We start from the raw sequence: 25,969 nt of genomic DNA, 5'->3' as shown, positions 1-25,969 counted from the left end.
GGCGGGACTTCCCCCCTTCTTCTTTGTTGGTTTTTATTTTGACTCGAGTGGGTGGGGGATCCCGTTCATAGACTGTAACGGTAGCCACGCCCCTCAGAACATGCACGACTTTATGGTCATTTTTTTTAATAAATGGGGCCATGATTTTCCAAAAAGAATATTATGACATTAGAAATGAGACTTTAAACTAGTGACTGGAAGCAAAAAGTATTCATGACCATGTTTATTAAGGTAATACAGTCTAGGTGAAGTTGGGCCCAAATACATGGACTTCTATGGGGCTATGGGTTTTTTTGAGCCCAATGACAGCGCCACAACAGGCCATTTAATTTCCTTAGTGGCTTCACAAAATATCTGTCTGACTGCCCCCTGGGTGGACCCCTTTTTCAAATAACTATGTACTATAAACCTGGTATGAAAAGGTGGTTTAAAATTAAATTCAATTTAAAATGATTTAATGCCAAATTGTACTAATAAGTGAAGTGAACTGAATTATTATGGTGACATTATTAAAGTGCTAATTTGGCTGGTTCACCTGTTTCAAAGCCTTTCCACGTTGGTATAACGACTGATTCTACATTATTTGGATCATCATCTATCATGTATGGAGCTGACCAACCTCAACATTACAGACTCTTTTCAGCACCTGAATCTCCGTATATGGAGTGGACCAATACTGACATCATCATCTGCATCGATCTCCATACATAAAGACGACACATCACTCTGACATCTGATGACTACAAGTCGACCAGTTCAGTGGAATACCATAATAGGAGCAGAAATCCCCTACTTTAAAAGAATCGAACAGCCTTACGACTCCTACACTCCCAAGGCATCTGGCTACAATCAAAGATACCTTTGGATCATATACGACTCCAGACTCCTACACTCCAAGGTATCTGACCTTACAACCCAGATACCTGTCCTCTACTAGCTTCCTTAGACTACCTTTCCCAACCACACAGGTTAGATATCTCAGTTTAAGATCAAATTGGTATCGGACAGGACACCACTGTGAGTGTGGCGGGTCCTAATCCTAGCCTTTGAATAACAGTCTTTCCCTTTAGTAGTATTTAATAACTGTTAAATAATGCATATAATGTTTAGAAACAACTGCAAAATCAAGTTCATGCAACTGGCCGACTGCACAGCAATAGCATGCAGGAAAACACTGTCAGGCCCCTGGCAGCCAGCAGTCACGTGCTTGCAGCCTGTGTTCCCTGGCTTGCACACACACAGACCTGGCAACATAAACTTAAAATATCGATTACCGGTAGTTATTATTCATACATATTTGTGAAAACGGCCACAATTGAGCTAACAGCAGCAACATGACATGTACCCTCTGTGAAACGGCTTCATAAAACCTGCAACAGTAAACAGTAACAGTAAACAGCAACAACAAATGTCAGAGACTCAGAGAAAGTTCGTGGTGCCATGCAGTAAAGTATGTCGCAAGAGGAATTCGATGTCATGCGGACTTGAGAGAGACAGACACACAGACGGGATGTGCGCGCGCGTGTGCGCGCGTGAGGGTGTGGGGAAGGTAAAGACAGACAACGATCGACTGTTCTGTTTCAGGTCATCAACAACAACAACAACCACCAGGCGGGTATTGGGTAACTGTAGTTACTGTACTGTGTACGCGCTGCTGGGTAGAGCAACAAGGATGTCGCCTGCCGAAAAGACACAACAACGCGTTGTTATCTTGTAGATCTCGGTTCTTTTCGGCAAGCGACACCGTGCCCGTCGCACCGTTAGCTTTGAACTGCATGACAAGACAAGGGCTTCCATTGAATAAACGACAACGCCCCCTCTCCTACCTTATGGAAGTTGAGTTGTTGTTGCTGCTGCTGTGTCGGTGACGCTCACACGCAGCCTGCGGGCCGGTCTACTGTCCTGCATTTGATGTGTTAATGTTTCAGACTGTTTACCACTGGAAGATTGTTCTCAAAGCTCAGTCCTCCACTCTTCAACCGGATGACATACTAATGTGCGGACCGGGGCCACTTCCTACGAAAACACGTTTGGCGAACTGGCTGATGGGAAATGTAGTTCTAAAGACTGCAAAAATAGTAAACGCGCTGAAAGCCTGGGTATCGAGGCTACTACCGTACTACTTTAGCTTACCTCCCGTAGACCCGTACACGTTAGTTTAGTTAGTTTGTTGTCACCGCTGGTCTGGGTTTGTATGTTTCGGTAGACTTTTCTCTAGTTATGTAACATGAAAAACAAAACATCTACAAGTGTAGGTGTAAATATGATATTTCGTATTTGTGTTAAAACAGTAGGAGGTTCCTCGGACGTTTAGGGACGTTAGTGTTGGTTAGGAAACTGAAGCTGGTTCTTTATTGGTCGGCGCAAACTAAAGGTCTGCAATATTACATACACCGTTCACCACCCATTGAACAGTACAAACAGTTGCCAGCCCAAATTGAAGATGTATCTTGTAATATTATGTTTTTGTGTTTTGTCTGTTATTTAAAAAATAATTAAATGGAAGCTATAGGCAACATAGTTTTACAGTAATGATGACCTCTCCCTATTTCTTTAAGAGCAGCTCTGTTATAACTCGAAGTGGGAATAGAACCGTAGGCCTAAAGGGAACTGGCCTGTCAGGATTCATGTCCAAATTTCCAAAAGATCAACAAAATGCAAAGGAAGATGTCACTGTGAAAGTGGAGGAGGAGGATGCGAGTATTCCTCAACTTAAATCTTCTGATCCTTCTGGTAATGTGTAGTCTAGATTATATTTTACTTCCTCAAACCCTGAAATACAATTCATTCATATATTGTTACTAAAAGTATCTTAATAATATGCCTTCAGGGGGACATTTTGAAGTTAATACAGTACATGTTATAATTATACCCCTCACTTCTGTATAAGGGCTAGCCTATATCACAATATTATGTGAAGATATTCTAAATTCTGCATTAGCCCTAGAATGTCTGTGTTGTTTTAATGCACAGACATTCTAGGGCTATAAATGCATTTGAACAAGGCATTGGACTCTGAGCTTGTTATTTTGTGTGAATGTATTCATAACCTACCACAATATTATTAGTATTGTATTTCCAGTAGGCTAAGCACTGTGACTATAGTGGCACATTGCCACCACTCTCAATCTCAGTATGGTTTTCAAACAGGTGCCATTGTTCAACCAAAGACAGAGAAAGACACCAAGCCATTGGTTCCCACCAGTCGCAGAAGAAAACTATTGAAGGTGCAGTATGATGAAGATGAAGACGCTGTTCTAGTGAAGACAGAGCTTCCTGACTGGAAGAGACAACTAGGCTACATCCGTGAGATGAGGAAAAGTCGTGATGCACCTGTAGATAGCATGGGCGCAAAGAAATGCTGTGACACAGAGGCCCCTGCACAAGTGAGTGGGGCACCTTTCTGACTAAAGGCTGTCTACAGTATGTGGCATATCTGGAACCATATAGCCTAATACTTGTCACACTTGAATTTCTTGATCCACTCACATTTAAAAGGAATAAACTTGTCTCATATTATCCAGAAGTCAAATTAGTGTGGTTGCCTAACAGTCAGGGCAACCAGACTATAGTAATTGCCTGACATTATTTAAAGAGCAACCCCAAAAAGTATAATTTTATCATTCCACCCTTTGTGACGTCATGTGGGTCAGTACATCATCATCATACTGTACTTAGCGAGCTACTCTGTCTAGCCCACACTGTTTCTTCAGGGCAACCACACTTGGGAATTTCCCAAAATTGCTAAATTGTCCAGTTCTTTTCTCTTCTTCTGTCTCTAGGTGAAGCGCTTTCAGGTGCTGGTTTCACTAATGCTTTCCAGTCAGACCAAGGACCAAGTGACGGCAGCAGCCATGCAGAGGCTCAGAGCGCATGGTTGCACCGCAGAGAACATAAACAACACTGATGATGACACACTGGGGAAACTCATCTACCCAGTCGGCTTTTGGAGGGTAATAGATCTGAGGACCATCAACACTAAACAAACTACAATGTGCAACACTAAACTGCATTTAAATCAGTTCATGGCTGAAATTCAGTCTTTTTTCTCTTTCACATTTTGTCCCTGCAACTTCATCCTTGGATGCTCCATCACCATCACCCCTTATCTGTACAACACACCAGACCAAGGTGAAGTATCTGAAGCAGACGTCATCCATGTTGCTACAAGAGTACGGAGGGGACATCCCAGCCAGTGTGGAGGGCCTGGTGCGTCTGCCAGGCGTGGGACCCAAGATGGCGCACCTGGCTATGGACATCGCCTGGGACCAGGTGTCTGGAATAGGTGCATACAGTACAAACACACACTCGCACTCAGAGCATGTCCTTGAAATATGCACACACAGTCGGGTATGGGGTAGCATACTAGCATATAGGGAAGAGACAATGGAGAGGAAAGGAACACAACACAGTCAATTAAAAGGAAGGCACGGCCTGGGCGGCTAGTGTAGCAGCTAGTGAAGGCAGAGATGCTTCTAGTGCAGGTGGAAAACATATCTTATCCAGCATATGAAAATAGCACCAGGTATATTTATGCATGGTTAAAGTGTTTTTTTGGATATAGGAAAAACAGAGCATCGGGTATGAAATCATTTATAGGGACAATATGTTGATGCACAATATAAATTTGCTTAATCTTCCATTTCCGTAGCAACATCAATTGATATTGTTATTCATAACAGAATGTCTTGAGTTGACTATAACAATCAAGCATTCAACAAATTAAATAAATAAATATTATACAGTATATATAATAATATATAAAACATATTATGGCCTTGAATGGATTACATAATGTAAACTACACAAGCCATTAATACGTTTCCTGCAGTTTTATAAGTGTGTGTGTGTGTGTGTGTGTGTGTGTGTGTGTGTGTGTGTGTGTGTGTGTGTGTGTAGGAGTGGACACACATGTACATCGTATCTCTAATCGGCTCGGCTGGGTTAGAAAGCCAACCAAGAACCCGGAACAAACACGCAAGGCCTTGGAAGAATGGTTACCCAGGTATTAGCACTGTGTGTGTGTGTGTGTGTGTGTGTGTGTGTGTGCGCACTGTGCGGTAACAAAAGGAAAATGTGTTTACTAACACAGTAACAGCACTCTATTTTGCATGCGTGTGTGTGCATGCATGTTCAAAATGTAGAGTATATAGAATTTGTGATTCAATACCTCTACGATGTCACAATTATTTGAGATAATTACAATTATTTTGCATATTTTAAAATTTAATAAAATGCAAGGCTTTATAAAGTTGAAAATGTTTCATAAGTTTTCAAATGTACCCCCCAAAAAAGTGTGCAAATAGCAGATCTACAAGCAATGCATCGCAAGACTGCTGTGAGCCTCATAGGGGAATTGGCAACAACTACTTTGGAGAGTGGGAAAACACAAAAAGTGACCGTTGAAAATATGTTTACTAACATAACCCAGCTCTCAATTTTAGTACCGCTATGCTGTAGTTTAAAACTAAACGTCAATTTAAGCCCTTGAACTCTGTTGCCACAGGGAGCTCTGGAGTGAAATCAACTGGCTGCTGGTGGGCTTTGGCCAGCAGGTGTGTCTGCCTATTAGCCCCCTCTGCTCCATGTGTCTGAATCAGAACATCTGCCCCTCTGCCCACCAACACTCCCCATCAAAGAAGCCAAAAGCTGGGTCTCCACGTCCCGCCAAAAACTCCACTACCTCCAGGGTGAAGCTGGAGACTGGACAGGAGTCCCCTGCGCAAGAAAATAAGGAGGATGAGGTGTCTTAACTTGTATCCCCCCACAAAAGAGGTTGAAAAACAAGGCTGGCCGAGTGGCCGTTGATAGTTGATACAGAACGCACTACGCACATAATGTTGAGATAGTTGGGAGTGGACTATTATCAGTGCATATAAGACAGGCTATGCATATATACTGTACACAGCACACACTTCAAAACTCTTCCTAAACTAAGCTTCCTATTCAAACAGGATATAATTCAGTGGGATTGGGATCAGCATTGTCACTGTATTTTGACACTAGGCTACAATTGAATATTCCATAGCATAGCCTCTGTATCCCAGTGTTTTTATACTGTATGTGTTTGCATTTCCTATAAAATAAAATAAAATATTTTTGTACTAAAACTGTATGAAAAGGTGTAGCTCATTAATTACTATAGAGATATTTAGAATATTTTATCAAACATATTCCTTTGACATTTCTTGACGTATTTATTTATTATTATTTTTTATTATTAAAAGGTAGGCTACTTTCTGTGAGTTACTAGTTAGGTCAAGATAATTACAATGAAAACTCAATGCTCATCAGTCATAACTCGATCAAAAGTTGGCATAACCTATAGAGACTTCCATTTGTCTTCTGGGTGTTTCCTTTCCATGTGGGTGTCTCATCCTCCTCGCTAGTCGCTAATCTACATACACAGTAGGCTAACTGAACACATCAACAAAATCAACACATGACCTCGACTTGTCCTGAAGAAGACGGTCGTCTGGTTGGTTGTAACTTGTCACTCACTGGATAGGCTATTATTTTGGAGTCAAGACTAACGCAGCCAACCAAGGTTATAAAAAATGGAATCCGGACTTAAAGTAACCAGGTTATGGAGGAACATTTATAGAACGTTACATGTGCGTGACAGTCAGGTGGAGAGGTAAAACTCAAACGGGGAAGATTTCCATCTTCACGTCGGTATTCAACAGTCTCGGTGTCGTGGCAAGCGGATTGTTTGTAGCTGGTAGACAACGAGAAAAACTCTGGACTTTTCCTCAAGTAGGCTACATCATGTAGTTAAAGTTTCAGTTTTTTTAACCAGGCTTAATATTAATATTTTTGCATGTAGGCTAGACTAGTTAATAGTTAGTATTCACTTTTCCTGTGTGATCTTCTTTTGTATGGTTGCGTGTTACGGGTATACACTCGGAACTGGGGACTGACACCTGTTGCTTTCTCAACCGCACCGCCGGGTCAGAGGAGAACAGACACGAAGAGAATTATGTGCCAAGGAACAGCTTTCTAATCTCTGATCTCTTGGATTATTCCTCCAATGGAAAGGAGTTAAATCCGTGCGGTGGCTTGACCGAGCCTGGACACTTTCGATGGGGTTTTTAAGGGTGGACTAGTCCGTTTACACTGCCTTGAAATCGTTTAGTGGTTATCTTTTATTTGTAATATTTTTTATTTGATTTGACAATCACACCATGCACACGATACGGTAAATGTAGGCTATGTGATGATCTTTTGGGCACATATGCACTCCGTAGGAATCAAATCCAGGTACTTTCCTCTCCTCGTGGACTGAACACCTGTCTATTCTCCTGAGAAACTGTTTTGACCTGTTTTTCCCATTGACAGCGTGGAATGGAGAGCGAACTGAGACCTAGGCTTTGTTTTCTTACCAAAGGGGAGTGCGGGTATGGGTTTCACCTGCACGGCGAGCGGAATAAAGGCGGACAGTTCATAAGAAAAGTGGAGCCCGGGACTTCTGCAAACCTGTCAGGGTTACGAAAAGGGGACCGAGTAGTGGAGGTGAATGGGGAAAATGTGGAGACGGAGACCCACCATCAAGTGAGTGGTTTTTATACTGTGTGTGTGTGTGTGTGTGTGTGTGTGTGTGTGTGTGTGTGCGCGCGCGCGCGTGCGTGTGCTATAAAGTATAAACATATACATTTCATGCATGTTTGGAATCCCAGAAGACCCATATAAGCACAGAGACAATGGGTCTAACACCTGTCAAACCACCTTTCCCTTGCCAGAGGGGTCTAGTGAAGTCGGTCAATATGAGACTTGTGTACTGGAAATCAATGGGAGTCTTTGTCACACTCACACTGGCTCTGTCCTGTACACAAGTTAAATGCCTATTACTAGTAATATCACCTTAGTAGGCTACACAACAACAAACTCAAATTTGCCCTCATTCCTCTCTCTTTGACCCCATCTAGAGTAGCCTACTATACAGTACATGTATGCGTGCGTGTGCGCAAGCGCGCGCACGCGTGTGTGTGTGTGTGTGTGTGTGTGTGTCAGTGTGCGTGCGTGTGTGTCTTGGTGTGTATCTGAGTGAGTATATCTAGCTATTATCCATCTCATTTCATGTCTCTGTCACTGTTGAGGTGGTGCGTCGTATCTGTGAGGTGGAGCACCGCACCAGGCTGTTGGTGGTGGACAGAGAAACAGATGAGTACCTCCGTAGCCAGGGACTGGCCTGCTCTGAAGACCTGGCCATCGAGATGGGCACCTATTCCCCCCGTCCCTCACCCATGTCCACCCCTACTGCTTCTCCCATACCCAAAGAGAACGGAGCCATTTCCCCCGCACTCTGCCTCATGCATTTATTTAAAACCCCATCCCCGCGGCCCTCGCCCATTCTCACCCCTACGGCTTCTCCCATTCCCATAGAGAACGGAACCATTACACCCGCACAGATCCTCATGCATTTAGCTAAAGCTCCGGCAGTCCCTTCTTCGCCCTCCCCTTCACTCACACACAGCCCCTCGACCCACACCCATCGCTCCTCCATGACGTCAAGTTCAATGACGGACACAGAGGTAAGGGTCACAACACACCACACCATCACTATACGTATGTTGTTGCAATATGAATTGGTCCATATGGCAAAATGCAAATGACAAGGAAGTTATATACAGAAACGTACTGTACACGGAGCTGCGGAGCAGATAATTGGACCAGGATAGGTATATAGGACCAGAGTAGGTCATGATTAAAACTTTGAGGGGGTTTATATAATAATAATAATAATAATAATATAATAATAACATAATAATTGTGTAACAGAACTTCAAAATCTGCTATTCTTTCTGTCCTTTCTGATAGTACTTTATAATGAAGATCAGCTTTTGTTCCTCATCAACCTGTAAGTTGTATTGAAGCAGATCATTTTCTGAGATGAGTGAAATATATTTACAGCTACTTCTGATGTTTAAAAGGCCACTCTGGTGAGTGGCCATATATCATCTCCTTACCCACCCCAACAAGTTGCATTATTCTCTGGCATCATCTAGGAAACTTGATGTAGGGAAGTGAAATTACTTGAGACACTTTCAAAAGCTTTCTATGATGAATAGCTCAGAGGTTTTGTGATCAAGGACATAAACATGACCTTGACCTTTTACTAGTTTATGTATTACATTGGCAGAGCACATTAATAAACTATGACTGTGCCGGTATCAGTCAATTGCCTATTTTCAACTCTAGTGCCTGGGCATCATGGAAGTCATAAACAACAGGTTAAGTACAGATCAAAGAAAATCATAGTAAATGGACATAAAAGGACACAAAAATACATAACTCTTAAGTACAAATGTCATGGAAGGGGCAGTATAGAGCAGACAATAGTATACAGATATTTAATCTAAAAGTAAGCAGACAGGTTAGCCATACACAGCACTGTGCACACAGTCACAGTTAAACAGATAATAACACTGAAAAGGGAGACAGACAAGGAAACAGGCTAGTAGGCACAAGTACTGTACCTAGTTATGCTGACAGACCTGATTGCTTTTGATGACGATACAGTGTAATTGTGAACATATTGTAATATACATACATACATTGTATTGTGTACGTACATATACGGCATACGTACAAACAACGTACCAACAAACAAATAACCTCATTCAGTATAGTTTCAAATCGTTTCGCTGCACAACTAATAATGTTTTACTTGAGATAATAACTCAATATGGGTTTATGCCCAGCTTGTAACATCCATTTGTACAATAAATATAGTTTTCGAAGGTGAAATACTCAACTACCTATGTTAAATCTCATAGCACTACTGTGGTCAATACTAATACCCTGAAGAAGGCAGTTGCATATACCGAAACGTTGGTTTTTATTCTCTGCGTCCTATTCCAATAATGTATCGACACTTTGGCTAGTGTGTGCGGCCACCTTTGTCTTTTCAAGACTTCACATCTAGTACTGTGGTCAAAACCATGTTCTTTAGACTGTTAGGACTTAGGACCAATGTGGTGAAATATTTACAGTAAAGTACTCTACAGGATGGTACAGTAGGCTTTCTGGATCTGGAGGACAGTAGTGTGAAAGGATTCATAGTCCTTCAGGTTACATGAAGCTCTTTTCCTGTTCCCCCTTTTGTGAATTGTCCTCTGTCAACCAATAATCTATTAACCTTTATCCGCACCTGTAGGCACAGTGGGGTTTGAATTTGTATTGTTTCAAGGAGGGTGGTACCTAGGTGTAGAGTCACAACACCTGAGACCAAAGACAAAACCTAGATTCTGTCACTTAAGGCCCCTGTTGACGAAACCAAATATCCTGTGGCTTTTGGCACTGAAATGACTAAATGAATAGAGAGGTTTATTGAAGAGTCACAGTGGTGATACACTGTGACTATATTACTATACAAAATGGACTCTCTGAGTTAAAATAGGGTGAAAATACTTTGTTTAGTGTTGTTTGTTTAAATGTTAAAGTTCTATATTGCAATAGTAATCATTGTTATACTCTTTGTTCAGTAATAGGTATCTCCAGCTCTTTAGTAAATAGACAATAAAATATCAAATCAGGATTCTAATTTTAGAGAAAATATAATTTATGAGCTTAAAAAGTATGGTGTTGAATCTGTTGATGTATATGAGTTCTCTCTCTTGATTGGGCCAAATTGATATCCTGACATGAACATGTATTTTCTGTGTACTAAAGAGCTGGAGAGATGAGGAGACCCCAGACTCTATTAGCATTGCTATTGGAATATAGAGCTAACATATTTGAGCACTTATCTTATTGAAAAAATATCACCTAAATGAACACTCACTATATATGACGTACTTGCAACATTGTGAGTTTGTGTGCAACGACGTTGCATGTCACCCCTCAGTCCATGTCACATAAATTACAATCTCAGATTTATGCACCACTCAGTTCACACAGGTGTGATTTTCTCTGAACACCAACTATCTGTGAGCTTGTAGATCTGCTATATTTGCCAAATGTTCACCTATTATGACATGCCCAGAATTGGGACGTCAGGATTCACGTGGTTAAGTAACATTCATTCTGAAGTCCATGTGTAATTTAGGACTGATGGGAACAGACTGGGCCCAGTGTTTGGGCTCCAAACAGAGTGAGCCGGTGGCTCACGTCAAGCAGGCATCTGTTTAGCAGAAGGCACGGTAAATACTGGCTGGTCTGTGTCCGGTTCCTCAGCTTTTACCCTGTTTTCCTGACTTGACTAAATAGCAATATTGCATTGTATATTTAGGGGATGGGGATGTGACAATATTGTGAGATATCAAAGGCCAACTATTGTGATGCCACTTTGAAGTCATATTGTCCAGCACTATGTACAGTATATCACAGGTATTCAAATGGTCTTGGAATCAGATCAGTTATGACACTAAAATAATTTAATCACATAAACAGAAAATCTCCATTTCTAGTCAAGTTCTGTAGATCCTAGTTAAGACAGGGTGAAATCATTATAATATTTGACCTAAAGAGAGAGGAATAAATGCCAAGCCCTGGATTATTAAAGTCAGTTTGTAAGAATCTCATGACCCAAAGTACTGTAGTAGACGAGAGTACACACTCATGAGGTGTTGATTAGGTGTTGCTGTACAGACTGATAGAAAGATGTTATCACTGAGACTAGGGCCAAAATGTTTTCATTGTAACCTGAAATCTAGTGCTTTTCTGTATGTGAGAAGGATAGGTGGGCACTGGGCACCAAGGAAGAGTGGGCACCTCTCTGTTAAATTGTTATTTTGGAATGTAATACGTAATTAGAACATGCTTAAACACTTTATGACAATTACGGCCTAATATTTCTTTGCTACAAAACCTGTATATCCATTCATTTTGGGGCATAAACAAGAAATTGACCTTAAGGATAAGATTAAGTCTGATAATGATGTGCTGTATATGTTCACATATACTTTACATTACTTATTGTATGCCCATTTTACATTGAGGTGCCCAGATGTCCCTAGTGCCCACCTATTCTGTATCTGATCCAATCACACCAATCAGGGAAAACTGGTCTTGTCTTGTCAACGTGCTGCATTGTTCCCTGTGTAAACCGTCTGTGTCCTCTTATAATAAACAGACACACTGTCTCGAAATTAAATACAGGCGTGATTTCATTGTTCCATGCTAATGTCAAAGACATCCTTATGCAACAACAGATTTGACTGCCACGTAACAGGATCTCACACACAGTACAGCATGTACACTTTCTCAAAGAGTTCATATGGATCTACTACTGTGTTCACCAGAGCAGAGGGACCACCCTAAACAAGGCTTTCTTTCCCAAAATACTGTACAGTAGTTTTTTGTGTGACTCTCTTTAATTTAGCAAAATGAAACGATATCTGTAAAATCAGATTAAAGCACCACTTCACCACTTTTCAACCAATCTTCATATAATTGGTCCTCACTAATGTGCATGATAAAATGCCACAATTCTTTTCTACTCTTTTCACAAATGACAGCTCCTTTATACAGTCATAGTTAGTTTTAAGGGTGCCGTGTCATTAGTCTGACGGCACATTATTCTGACGGTGTGCTGGTCTGACTCGACGGATTACTAAACCTGTCCTGTCACTGTCCCTAACCCATAACATTCTGACTATGCGATGCCACGTAGTTGGGATGTCGGAATTATGGGCAGTCCCCGTTTTAAGGGATGTATCACGCATGGATTATTAGGCAACATGGAATATTATTTCTATCTATGTACTGCATGTGTCTCTCTCTAGACCTAGAGATTCTTCTAGAGCGAGTTACATGTGCCATCAAGGCTCAAATGTATTTAGGTTTTGATATCAACCTAACACTAAGTGATATCATTAATTTGTTACACCCTCTGTAGTTGAAGGTAACGAAGCACACTATTGTTTCAGTGCTGCAAATACATAATTCCACTGTGCTCTCAGAACAAGTGTTTGGTCTGCAGCCAGCATGTTCACAGCAGTAGCTCAGGTCAGGCCAGACCAGACGAGTAAGGTCACGCAATGTATTGACTCGCTCGTCACTTGTCATTAGGCTCTTGGCCTGTCTTAATGTCACTTAGACAGACAGATCAGCTAAATCCTCAGTCCCTAAGACCACTGGCTTATCCAGCCAGGCACTTTCACCTGCGTGGTTTTGTAGTCAATGGACTACATCCCTATATAAACACACGCATCAGCATGATACCCATGGGACAAAGAGTACTGAGACAGTGTCACACTGAGCTATGTATATGTTTGGTTCTTTCTTCTCCCCTGAGAGATCCATCCCCATCTTACAGACAAGAATTTGATTCCGTATTTCTCTCTTTGGAGCTCTTTTTAAGTGGTGCAACCACTTCTACATTTAGCAATGTCCACCTGTTTGTGTACGTCAATGAGCACGAGTGGTGTGTGCATGCGTGAAATTTGCGCGTGTGTGTACAATGCGCGTGCCTGCACAATCCGTGCCTAGCACGTATCAACACAATGCTGCGTCGTAGCAAAACACATCAATGCTGCGTGCCTGCGGTATCGCATGTGTGTGTTTAGATGCGCGTGCCTGCACAATGCGTGCCTAGCACGTACATGTAGCAACACAATGCTGCGTCGTAGCAACACACATCAATGCTGACTGTAGTCTCCATGGGGAAGAGAGAAGCTAACGGTTAGCATGTAGCTACAGGCTAATTACACTGTAGTGTCCAATCGGAAACCTTTTTTTTTGTGTACAGTAACTATAACAATAAATGTGTAGTTGCACCACTTGGTTCACACAGGTGTGATTTTTTTTTTACATGTATTCACTGACAGAATATACAGCATGCTGGAAGCTCTTGCACATCTTGCGGCATTTGAGTAATAATAGTGTGTTTCGACAAATTCCACACACTGTTTTACACCTGTAAACCTGTGATGAGAATCATGAGACAATAACTTTACAATAACTTTACAAATGATCGATAATAAAGCGTATCTATCTAAACAATCTCTAACGTACTAGTTGCCATCGGATACATCGCCGGAGATGCCAGACACGACAGTGGAGCTCCTCCCCCGTCTGTGTCACCTGGTGAAGGGAGAGCACGGCTATGGGTTCAACCTGCACAGTGGCAAGACACACCGTGGACAGTTCATACGCTCAGTAGACCCCGGGTCCAATGCAGACAGAGCTGATGTCAGGCCGGGAGACAGGCTGTTAGAGGTACATACTGCACACTGTCTGTAACTTTTGTATTTTTATGTAATATTTTACTGGTATGTATGTGTGTGTGTGTGTGTGTGTGTGTGTGTGTGTGTGTGTGTGTGTGTGTGTGTGTGTGTGTATATATATATAGTAATTAAGTAAGAGCAAGAAACCAACAGGGCTTTCATAGTTAAGCAAAAACACATTAACTGGGTCTTTAAATTATGCTTTTTGATCCCTGTGGGGAAATATTATGTCCTCTGCATGTGACAGTCTCTCTATAGTACTGAGCAGGAGGACCAGCTCCAGCTCGGAGGCCAGTACCTTGATCAAGGACACTGGTAGGATTATGTACTACTACTACCTAATAGATTATTAAGTAAATATCTGGATTAAATCCCAATTCTCCCACATTGGAAGCCAAAACGCTCATTCCAAGGAAAATCCGTCCTGGCCAGGGAGATATTCTGGTTAGGGATGCACCGAAATTGAAATTCTTGGCCGAAACCGAATACCGAATATAGGAAACAGTTGGCCGAAAACCGAATACCGAATATCCGAATATGATTAATATTATACATCTTTTTTCCTACCATTGCTGTCATGGCCGTACCTTAAAGCTACCTGATTTATGGCAAAATAAATTGTTATGGCAAAACTTAACTTAAATAATAATCACTATTATGGGTCCATAAAACATTTATTCAGCCCTTTTGAATGCATTAATTGCATGTACACTATTCGGTGATATATTTTCTGCCTATTTGGGCCGAAACCGAATAGGCCGAAAATGCATTTTTAGCCATTTTCTGCCGAATATTTTCTGCGGCCGAATATTCGGTGCATCACTAATTCTGGTTTTGGACTACACAGGCACAGTTACTCTGCTACATTCACAGACCTTTGACCCCCCCCCCCCCCACACACACACACACACACGTTGTATGGCATAGGAGTGACACATCATGAGTGAAAACAATGCCACGTTCTGTCCCCTGATTTTAGATTGGATTGATTGAGAGTGGATTAAGGCAGATTAGGTGGTCTCAGGAGTGGTGAAAGTCTGGTGTACTCTAGGGCAGAAAGGAGGGCAAAGCTGTGCTAGAGTCGTAGACACTCTTTAGCTGGAGTGTAGAGGAGTAGAACAGTGTGTGGGTGTTATACGGTGTGTGTTCCATCCATGCATTCATATGCGATTGTGCGTGCAAGGGTTTATGCACATTTTCATCTCATCTACATGAGGCACACAGTTTGTGCAGGAAGTTTGTGCAGGAAGAAAGAAGAGATGGGCCAGGAGGGTTTATGCAAATTAAGAAACCAACCCTGATGCTTAACTCATTTTGTTCCTTTTGGCATTGAGGCAATAACAATAGCTGCCACCTACTGGCCATGTTCTGTCACAGCAGCACCCTGTCTAATAATATGTACCCTACCTCTTTAGTCAGTACCTCTGTCTTTTCCGCCACTACTGGTACAATTCTATTTTTTATTTTTGGTAGAGAATCATAAACTGTTTTTGGAAATGTCTGCAGTTTGTGCAGAGTCTGCATTATTGTTGCACAGACTTTACATTTGTCTCCCTATTCTTGTCTAGCCCTGACATCTTTACACTCTGGTTAAATTAACTAATTAATTAAGGATTTTGATGTGTAACAATGATGAAACTATTCCTCCTCATGTATCAAACATTTTAACCCCTCTCTCTCTCAGGTGAATGGTATGCACATTGAGGGCGCGAGGCATTCGGAGGTGGTTGCATTCATACGGGCCGGAGGGGAGGAGGTGAGCCTGCTTGTGGTTGACCAGGACACTGACGACCTCTTCCAGAGACTGGGAGTGACACCCACCATCAGCCATATCAAAGGTCAGCCCACTACTGAACATTTTAGCTGGTCTTAGATCTCTGTCATATAAACAATAGTAGAGTACAGTCACATACAGGCAGGTATTAGTGGAAAAAATGTAATCCTTGCTACTGTAACCCCCAGCCAAGACCCAGCCCACAACAGCCCTGCTAATCGGGCTCAGCCCTATTGGCACGGTAGGTTTGCGAGTTGGTCTGGTACCCTACCTCTGTTGGTGTCCCTTTTTTAACCATATATGGAGATCTCTGTCCTGCTTGTGTGTCGTACACAAACAGTTGACTTGAAGAAAAACGCAGAAGTTGGAGAAAGGTTAACTGTTTACTGTTCTCGGTTATCTCTACATTGTCTACAAAGTATTAACTTAAGTATAATACAAACATCAGAACAGGAAATATCACTAAAGGTACATAGCATTGTTTTCAATGACTCAAAATAAAGTACAGTCAGCATGTACTGAAAAAAGTATGTAAACACAGTATGTATGCAATACAAACAAAAGTATTAGTACAGCGTTCCAACATGGTCAGACTGAGCCCATCAATTGACTTTGAGACTTAATTCGGGCTACATCTTGCGCCAACCCTTATCCCTAAACTAATTTGCCATTTTTTACTATTTTAAACAAACCTTTTAAAATAGTTCAACTAGCCGATCTACATCGAGACAGCTTGTAGATCGGCTATTTGAACTATTTTAAATGTTTTTCTTTCTGGCCCTACAGGGGTAGGCTGAGCAATGGTCTTTTATTTACGTATTTTCTTATGTTTCTGTGTTATTTTAAATCAGCAATTATTCGATTCATTAAAAAGGTTATCCATACATGAAGCACTGAGAAAATAATCAATAGTTGCAGCCCTAGTGTCATTATTTATCTCAGAAGGAATTTAAGGAACTTAAATTCTGATTGAAGTAGCATGTGACATGTCAAACTAGGGGGTTTTCATGATTCGGAATACATTGCAAGCATTTCTTTTAAGTTATATTTTTCTGCCTTTATTGGATAGTGTATGCCGGTGACAGGAAATGAGGAGAGAGATGGGGGGTGACACGCGGCACAGAAATTATGCCTAAACCTAAACTCAAAACCCTGTCCGCCTGGGCAAAACAAAGGAAAAATAGGCTCTCCTGCGGGTTCACATGTATTTCTTGTTTACTGCTGTCTCACATCGTCCTGTCTCATAAGGCAAATTCCAATACCCAGAATCTCGGCCACTTGCTCACTCACACTCGATCACTCCAGAATGGCGGTGTTATGGTGAAATTGGTGACCTGACGAAATATGTGACCATCTTGTGGACTTCACACAACTTACATGGAGGTCTTTAAATACGTGGCCTGTATACTGATACCGCTAGGACTTGAACTCTGCTAATAAACAAACTGTAAACTTGTCTACACGATTGTCACATATTTCAGCAGGTCACTAATTCCACCGTAACACTACCATGCTGGAGTGACCGAGTGTGAGTGAGCAAGCGGACGAGATTTGGGGTATTGGAATTTGGCTTATATCTATGCTGTCTCCTCACAGAGGTCTATGTGGATGAGCCAATCGCAGAGAGCACTCCGCCCACTCCTTCTCCTACCACCAGCCTCCCTGCTGCCGATCATCTGCCAATCATCAACATCACCCTGACAGATCCCTCAATCACAAGCAGATCCCCAAAACCGAGGACCAATGGGAGCTCAGCATCCCAGTCCTCCAGAGGTTCCACTACGCAGTCTGAGTTCAGCAGCTCTGACGTGAGCATTCAGGTATGAGTGCGTGTCTGTACGATATGTCCCCACAAGTATAGTACAATTTGAAAAATATATTGATTTATTCTTAGTTAACCCATTTAGACCTGAGGCGATTCTACAAATGCCTTCTAAATCCTGACAGTTTCCTGAAAAACCCAATGTGTCTGTCAGTTGTTCTCAAACATTTTCATGTAAAAATATATGAAATTGACCGCCGAGTCCCAACCCCCATCTGCAAATATGTTGTTCCAGGGACCCCCACAGAAGCAATGATTGAGGGATTTGAGTTAAAAACGTTCGCTCTGAAAGAATATATATTCAAATGTTTGCGTCACATTTTCAAGATTTTTCAAAACTAGCAGACCCACAAGCTCACCAAGTGCACCAAGTGCCGCGCGATGAGCTTGTAGATCTGTGTGTGTGTTTGTGCGTGCGTGTGTGCATGCGAGTGTGAGTGAGAGAGAGAGAGATAAAACCATAGAGTATTAAAAGGATAGAGACTGAACTGGCGCGAAGCTCCGCCCCCTCCGCTATTCATGTCAGTGAAAGTTGCTCAGTGGCGTTTTGAAGCCGCCGTCCGACCGTCTATTTCCGCCTTTTTGGGCGCATTTCCGCATTTGACCTCCAAAATGTGGTGGTCAAATGCGGAAGTGCTGGCCCCTTGGATAAAACTTGTAAAGTGACTGAAGTAATTGACTTACTGTGTGTGTCTTTGCATGGCATAAGTGTGGTTGTTGTCTGTTGTAGGTACCCGAGGAGGATGACAGGCGCGTATCAGACCCATTTGTAGAGAATGGTCTGCGTCTGAGCCCTACTGCAGCCGAAGCTAAAGAAAATGTGAAACGCAACAAGAAGAGAGCGCCCCCTATGGACTGGAGCAGGAAGCATGAAATCTTCAGCAACCTATGACAGAAAAGAAAGAGAACAGTGGAACAAATCTCTCGATGGAATCACACGAGTAAAGCATTTGTTTTTCTTTTTTGCAGAATAAGCAATAATGTTGATTCTCTTTATGTCATCTTACTCTCAGTCACAGGTTTAAATCAATTAGACTGGATTTCCTTATTAATATGGTACACAAGGAGACTAACGAAAGACGAAAAAAGAAGAGACTTTTTGTTTTTGTTTTTTTGCTTAGAGCTGTTCTTTGAAACAGAACAGCATTAAAAGTCTGCTAACCCTAACAACAACAATAACTATAAAGGTTACCCTGTTGACATCACATCTTTTCTCCAAAAGTTAACAAAAAGCAGGTTCACTTTGCTGGCAAAATATTCTCGAGCCAAGAACAATAGTGTGTTGCCTATAGCAACTAATAATGATAGTAATAGCATGGAATAGAACCCTCTAAATACAAATAATGTGTTGTAATAATACATTGATGTTAAACAATTAAACAATCATCAAAAGAGTGTAATGGCTGTTTCAGAGTTGTCACCTGAAGAGAATAACGTGATGATCCATGTTGTGAAGTATAATTTACGCTTAAGAAAAAGTGGTGCCTGCACAGTATTGATCTTAAATAAAGCCATAGTAATTTCAGAGTCATGCATAGCCTGTCAACTCTGTCCTATGCGCTATAACTGTACACCAGTTAGCCGTGGTACCAGGGACATTAATTAGACATAATGTGTGATATTTGGCTGTGCTTAAGTATAGTTTTTGCTGTCAAGCATTGCATTTATTGGAGGTGAATAGTTTCAATTTATTTCAAAAGTTGATACTGTTTAAGCTTGTAGTCATAGTTTGATTTTGTCCGTAGGCAAAAGACTTGTAAATATAAAGGGGGAATGTGAGTGGCTTCGGTTTATAAAATGGTTCGATCGCCGTCATAGTTGTGTTTCTGTGTATATTTGCGTTCAGTAAAACTGAACATTTCAGATAGTTGGACTATGTATTAGTCCAACATCTAGCCTAGGCTTACAATAACTGTTCAGTACCTAGACTACTTGCACATTAGCTTTGTAAAAAAAAATATATATATATAAATAAATAAATCAAACCTCAAATGAGCATGACTGCAATGAAAATGATAATAATAATAATGTAAAATCTCAAAGTAGCTTGAGTGATTTATTGTATAATAAATATGCATACGCTAATGCTTAGACTTACGCTCCAGAAAATACCTTTTCGCCACTAGGATGTATCATTTCCCCATGAAGTGTCTTTGGGTAGAGGAGCACTGTTGTCTTTCTCTCTTTTCTCACACTCTTCTATTTCTCTCACGCTCTCACACACCTCCACCCTTCTCGCTCTTTTGATCCCAAGGTTTCCATTAATGCAGTGTATAAAGCACACACCTCCACAGGCCGCTGCGGAAAGGAAGTAATTAGGCCAAATGAGGACATGCAGAGGATACAAACAGGATGAGCCTGTTCACAGAGTTAACATGACCAGCAAGAGCAATGAACCAGGGATACAGTATTGCAGCACTCAAACCATAGACTGTAAAAAATATGGACAAAGCGTTCCGCGGGTCTAACATGAATGTAAAATGAAGCCTGTCTCTATGTGTGCAGGCAGCCATCTTTCAAGATCCGGGCCCAGGCCCAGCTGGCCCATTGGCTGGCCCAGACAACGAGGCGGGACTTCCCCCCTTCTTCTTCGTTGGTTTTTATTTTGACTCGAGTGGGTGGGGAATCCCGTTCATAGACTGTACCGGTAGCCACGCCCCTCAGAACATGCGCGACTTTATGGTCATTTTCTTTTATACATGGGACCATAATTTTCCAAAAAGAATATTATGACATTAGAAATGAGACTTTAAACTAGTGACTGGAAGCAAAAAGTATTAATGACCATGTTTATTAAGGTAATACAGTCTAGGTGAAGTTGGGCCAAAATACATGGACTTCTATGGGGCTATGCGTTTTTTTGAGCCCAATGACAGCGCCACAACAGGCCATTATACTTTCATTTCCTTAGTGGCTTCACAAAATATCTGTCTGACTGCCCCCCTGACTCAAACACACACACACACACACACAATTTAAATCATGTCGGTCTCCTGCGTCCTCAGGCTGGATTTCCCAAAATGCTCATAACAAAAGTGGTTTTGTGTCTCTTGACAGACCAGCTGGCACCAACGCAAAAATGTAAATACTATAAATTTGATACTTGCGGATACTTACAATAGGGACAAAGCTCACTCTGTAAAATGAGACATTGTACTGCGACAGTTGTTCCAGTGGTGACCAAGCAGTAGCTGTAAAAAAAAAACCACACACAAATACATGACCGAAACACGGGTTAGGTTTAATTTTCATCTTGCCCTCTCAGAGAGACAGGCAGAGGTACAGTTAAGATAAGTGAAGTTGACATCCTCTGAAGAGAGGAATGTGGTGACATATTAGCATGGAGACACTGGAGGAGTCTCAGCACTGGGGGATTTCCCCAAACTCTCCCGAATGTTATAGAGAGGAGGGGAGATATCTGAGAAACACTCAACAACACTCATCATGCTCCCTCTCTCTCTCTCTCTGACAAACACACACACACAAAAGCTTCTAGGTGTCGTTAAAGAATCACATAAAGGTATGAGTGCAAATATTTTAATAAAAGGCCATAATTATGGGTTTGAGACAAATCAGATACTCTGTTTGCGGGTTGTGGGATCTCTGGCAGACGTATTGCTGGACCACATTGTTTATGTGTTCCCGGTCACTATGGAGATTAGGGAGACAAGCACAAAGGAGTAGAGAGGGAGCCAGATTTCACACATGCACATTCTGTGTGTGTGTGTGTGTGTGTGTGTGTGTGTGTGTGCGAATGTCACACTATTCCTGAAGAAGATCCCAGTGATCGAAACGTTGAATCAATAAACCAGTGGAGCTGAGTTTTTCATAGCAGTGTTCCTCCATCATGGTAGTCTCATGGTCAGTATCATGGTAGTCTCATGGTCAGTCTCATGGTAGTCTCATGGTCAGTATCATGGTCAGTATCATGGTCAGTATCATGGTAGTCTCATGGTCAGTATCATGGTAGTCTCATGGTCAGTATCATGGTAGTCTCATGGTCAGTATCATGGTAGTCTCATGGTCAGTCTCATGGTCAGTATCATGGTCAGTATCATGGTAGTCTCATGGTCAGTATCATGGTAGTCTCATGGTCAGCATCATGGTAGTCTCATGGTCAGTATCATGGTAGTCTCATGGTCAGCATCATGGTAGTATCATGGTCAGTATCATGGTCACTGGATTTTATTGTGTATACACCCACATCATGCTGTCTGGAACTGGGAGGGGCTGTGTCTTTGACTCCCCTTCCCTTGCAGTGCAGGCTGCTTGCACACACATAACCATCATGTCAACCCTGCATACAAGAACCAGAAGAAAGTTGTTCAGGCCTGCTATAGAAGACTGATACAAAACTATGACAAATTTGGATCTGACATATCTTGAACTTCAACTACTGAACTAGTGGTCTCAATGGGCCCATCTGCTTACGGTAAGCTAAAAATATCAATTTTACAGGCTTAGTTCATGGAGAATAATCTTATACCTGCTACTGGAGTAATTATTGAAGTACCGCCCTTATTTTGACAAAACAGATTAGTCCTCACAATAAGACTGCTGTTTACAGTAAAAGATTACTTTGCGTAACTGATATTTAGAAGTACCTACCCAGTACTATAATTTACAGCAAAGTGGTGTAATCTTTTGAGATGACATTATTCAGATTCTGATACTTCTCCCTTAGTTCTGATGGACTGCTGCTGAGTATAATGCCTGTGCTCTCTGTCACAACTACTTATGTCAGCCATCATGGAATTGAACGCACGCAAGCGCACACACGCACACGCACACGCACACGCACGCACACACACACACACACACACACACACACGCACACACACACACACACACACACACACACACACACACACACACACACACACACACACACACACACACACACACACACACACACACACACACACACACACACACACACACACACACACACACACACACACACACACACACACACACACACACACACACACACCTCCAGCATGTTCGTCTGTTCGTGGGGGTTCCTGGTGAAGTGATTACACACACACACACACAGATCTCCAGCATGTTCGTCTGTTCGTGGGGGTTCCTGGTGAAGTGATTTTGGAATATTGCTGACTCAATCACATTGCCAGGGATTTCCCATGGCTGGAACGGGAGCCGACACATCTTGCAGGACTTGGCAACTCCGTTTGGAAGAAGATTCAAGAGGTTTAATTTGTCATAATCGATTTTGCTCATAAATGTGCAGGGAAATGTTAGTGTGGTAGGCTCGCTAACAATGTTCAACATATAATAAAAAAAACAATTGTCAATGTATAATACAAGTAGTTAATGAGGATATAACAAAGATACTAAGCAGTAATAAGTGTGGGTATGCAATGAAGATAAAGAAATATGTAAAGATACAGCAACAATATACAGAGACATTAGTGTAGACTAGAGAATGACCATAGCAGCATACAATACAAATTGGAATTGCATCTTGAATGGTCTTGAATAACTGAGGATAATAAATTATATACTGCAGCAAAAGGACATTTTAATATAACATATTATGCATAATAGCCTATACTGTAAATGCAAAGATACACCAACATGTCATGTTATAAGAGAAAGGCTTACTAAACTTTCTTTTGACTGAATTGACTCACTGGACTAAGATGTTGAGTTGTAGTCAACTCCCAGCCTAATTAAAGAAATACATTTCTCGGGTCATATTGCAAGGGATCAATGGTTCTCACCCCCACTAGTGAGGGAAGATTCAGTACTAATGACGATTGAACAGTAGTTTAATTTTGTTTCAATAAGTCATTTGTTGTGCAATGCTTGAGGTGCAGTCAGATGCAGTCTATACATACAGTACAGTACCAGCCTTGAGGATATTGCAACTGGGACCCTAAAGAATTTACAAAACACTGTAAGATCATTTTCTTGATAATATAACATTAATAAAATGCATAACATTTTCAGTTTTTTCAGTCAGTTCTCTTCAAGTAGGCCTATAGCACATTAGCACTAGTATAACACTCCCTCTCCTCCTTATTCCTCTGATTGTTATCTGTTTAGGACATTGTCCCCAACAGTGATGGGACTTAGTCCATATGTGAGCATTGTGTATGTGTTTATCATGTTCACAGTGGTTAGGTTCCATTGCCTTAGGGCTCCCATGGCTTCTAGAGTCCAATCCTCATACAGTCAAATCAAGTGAGTTTTCATGAAGACTAATAACATCTGTGAGTGTGTTTAATATACCACATGTACTGTATACGTATATAATCTCCATTCCTCATTATTTCTGAATCTTTATTGTGTACTTCTTCCTAATGATTTTCACATGGGTGTTCTGTATGCGTGGGTAGTGCAGGTACAGGAAACCAGTGTCACTTGCTAGTTCCACAATCTATTCCACAATCTCCGGATTCTAGCATTTGAAAATTGCGAGAGGCAACAGTCTAGCAACGCAAGACTACTTAGTGCTCAGACAGATAGGATATGAGTGTCAGTGTCACTTTAACTTCTTTTGACACACCACATTCTGTTTGTGTGAAAAGTGTGCAAGTCCCCCCACCCTGCCTTTATGAAATAACAATAGCTCACACAAAAGGTTTTTTTTCTCTTTCTTTCTTTTCTTTTTTTAATTTCCATTACTGTCCTGGAAAAAATATGAATTTGATTGGCAAGAAGTCCACAGAACCCCCCACCCCAAAAAGGTATGGCAAAATGCAACAGGTAGATCATGCTCATTAATTATCACATCAACATAACAAAGAACAACTCTTTTTCATTCCTCTCTTGTTCCCTATTTCCCTAAATTATACTATAGTTAGACGCACCCCTTATTTCCCTCACTGATTTCATTACAATAATGTAGGGGTGCAACAGTTAATCAAACAAGTTGATTTAATCGATTATACAAAAATGATTATTAATCGCTTATTATTTATTAAATGTCGTTATAGGCAAAAAATAAAAAGAGTACCCAATCTTCAAGCTCGCATTTTAACTATTTTCTCCCTTGTGCGATGAAGTATAAAATATCTCTTAAGTGGTTAATCGATTTGTTGATAGAAAAGTTTCTTTTAAATGCGCTTCTTGATTATTCCATTAATCGAAAAAGTAATGTTTAGAATAATCACTAAGAAAATAATCGATAGTTGCAGCCCTACAAAAAAAAGTCACTTGGGTTTCTACACAATTCAAGCATAATAGCAGGTTGAAATGTCACCCAAACCACAGGTCCTTCAAAATACAAAAAGAACAATTGTTACAGCTTTTCATAAAAAAAGGGAAAAAAGAGAAACCGACAGTAAAACTTCAAGCAACTAAACCATCTAGTTACAAACATAGAGAGATCGAGATTGGAATAGTAGATTGTCTGTATTGATTAAAGCCAGGATACGTTTATTTTTTTGTACTTTGTTAAAAAAACATTGTGTGTGAAAAAGTTAAAGCTCTATATTAAGATAGTAATCATTATAGTGTCTATTCAGTGACTAAAAATGTCATATAATCAGAAGAGAGCACCCACTTATAAGCTATCATTTTATTGCGACGGCAGGTCGCATTTACTATGAAATCGTACATTTTTGTCCGTCAGTCAGTCAGTCACTCAAAATAACCATACATGGGAAAGCCCCCATACATCGTGCCCAGGTCTCGTGACATCATCTAGGATGGAGATCCCTGATGTCATAGTAAATGCGACCTGCTGTCGCAGTTAAGCCCATATATGGAGATCCCTGATGTCATCAATATTGGCCAGCAACTCTACATCTGACCCCAAACCTCAAACCCTTAGATCTCCATATATGGATATATATCAGCTCTACCTGGGCCCTCATCAAAACCTGTACACTCAAGACATGTTCCTTATATGGCCAGTACAGAATTCATTCCATGTTGATCTGGACCCCCATGCCAAAGCGACAGTGCTCGCCACTCGCCCAGCAGTCTGCTGTCAACAAGGCGGATGCATGCACACAGGACGGTAAAGCGTCTTACTGGTAGTATTCTAGATTCAATTTGGTAATTTCTTTGTGTCATCACTTCCAATTTCACCTCATGTCCTGTAAGGCAGCTATGGATCCCCTGAATCGATGAAATTGGTATCCTGACCAGAAAATCCCTTTTCTGTTTACCGGTTACCGAACAAACACTCAATGATTATCTGAATTTAGAGCTACTTAACACTAACACACGAAA

The 25,969-nt window shown here is 41.3% G+C and overlaps 3 protein-coding genes across 7 annotated transcripts in view; 2 read left to right on the top strand and 1 right to left on the bottom strand.

Annotated features, from left to right (window-relative positions):
* tsc2 (TSC complex subunit 2) overlaps nt 1-1,976 on the bottom strand; it is a 40,865-nt gene extending 38,889 nt beyond the window's left edge. For all 4 annotated transcript variants that reach the window (XM_080759625.1, XM_080759627.1, XM_080759628.1 and 1 more), the window contains exon 1: nt 1,827-1,976. The gene's annotated coding sequence lies outside the window, so the exon portion shown is untranslated. The remainder of the gene's footprint in view (nt 1-1,826) is intronic.
* Nucleotides 1,977-2,102: 126 nt separating this feature from the next.
* nthl1 (nth-like DNA glycosylase 1) lies at nt 2,103-6,029 on the top strand. Of its 2 annotated transcripts, XM_080759662.1 has the most exons (7): nt 2,103-2,374; nt 2,564-2,733; nt 3,151-3,386; nt 3,783-3,953; nt 4,126-4,285; nt 4,900-5,005; nt 5,507-6,029. In XM_080759662.1, the coding sequence occupies exons 2-7, from the start codon at nt 2,628-2,630 to the stop codon at nt 5,751-5,753; spliced, it is 1,026 nt and encodes a 341-aa protein (XP_080615788.1). In that variant the 5' UTR covers nt 2,103-2,374; nt 2,564-2,627; the 3' UTR covers nt 5,754-6,029. The 2 variants fall into 2 exon arrangements, with proteins under 2 accessions (XP_080615788.1, XP_080615787.1); XM_080759661.1 differs by having other exon boundaries at nt 2,103-2,733.
* Nucleotides 6,030-6,873: 844 nt separating this feature from the next.
* nherf2 (NHERF family PDZ scaffold protein 2) lies at nt 6,874-19,758 on the top strand. The gene is made up of 6 exons (XM_080759651.1): nt 6,874-7,551; nt 8,097-8,531; nt 13,960-14,160; nt 15,853-16,006; nt 17,539-17,762; nt 18,495-19,758. Exons 1-6 carry the CDS (start codon nt 7,345-7,347, stop codon nt 18,654-18,656), a joined length of 1,383 nt encoding a protein of 460 aa, XP_080615777.1. The 5' UTR covers nt 6,874-7,344; the 3' UTR covers nt 18,657-19,758.
* The last annotated feature ends 6,211 nt before the right edge of the window (nt 19,759-25,969 follow it).

Source organism: Protomyctophum bolini, assembly GCF_963924005.1.
Source record: "Protomyctophum bolini genome assembly, chromosome: 3".
Classification (NCBI taxonomy): Eukaryota; Metazoa; Chordata; class Actinopteri; order Myctophiformes; family Myctophidae; genus Protomyctophum; species Protomyctophum bolini.
This window is presented reverse-complemented; position numbering and strand designations above follow the sequence as displayed.

Excerpts from the sequence above, each read along its gene's own strand:
- nthl1 (XM_080759661.1), top strand. The coding sequence starts at position 2,532 with ATGATGACCTCTCCCTATTTCTTTAAGAGCAGCTCTGTTATAACTCGA. Across the intron at positions 2,734-3,150 it reads TAAATCTTCTGATCCTTCTG|GTGCCATTGTTCAACCAAAG; the intron begins GTAATGTGTAGT and ends GTTTTCAAACAG. Across the intron at positions 5,006-5,506 it reads TTGGAAGAATGGTTACCCAG|GGAGCTCTGGAGTGAAATCA; the intron begins GTATTAGCACTG and ends CTGTTGCCACAG.
- nherf2 (XM_080759651.1), top strand. The coding sequence starts at position 7,345 with ATGGAGAGCGAACTGAGACCTAGGCTTTGTTTTCTTACCAAAGGGGAG. Across the intron at positions 8,532-13,959 it reads GTTCAATGACGGACACAGAG|TTGCCATCGGATACATCGCC; the intron begins GTAAGGGTCACA and ends CTAACGTACTAG. Across the intron at positions 14,161-15,852 it reads CGGGAGACAGGCTGTTAGAG|GTGAATGGTATGCACATTGA; the intron begins GTACATACTGCA and ends TCTCTCTCTCAG.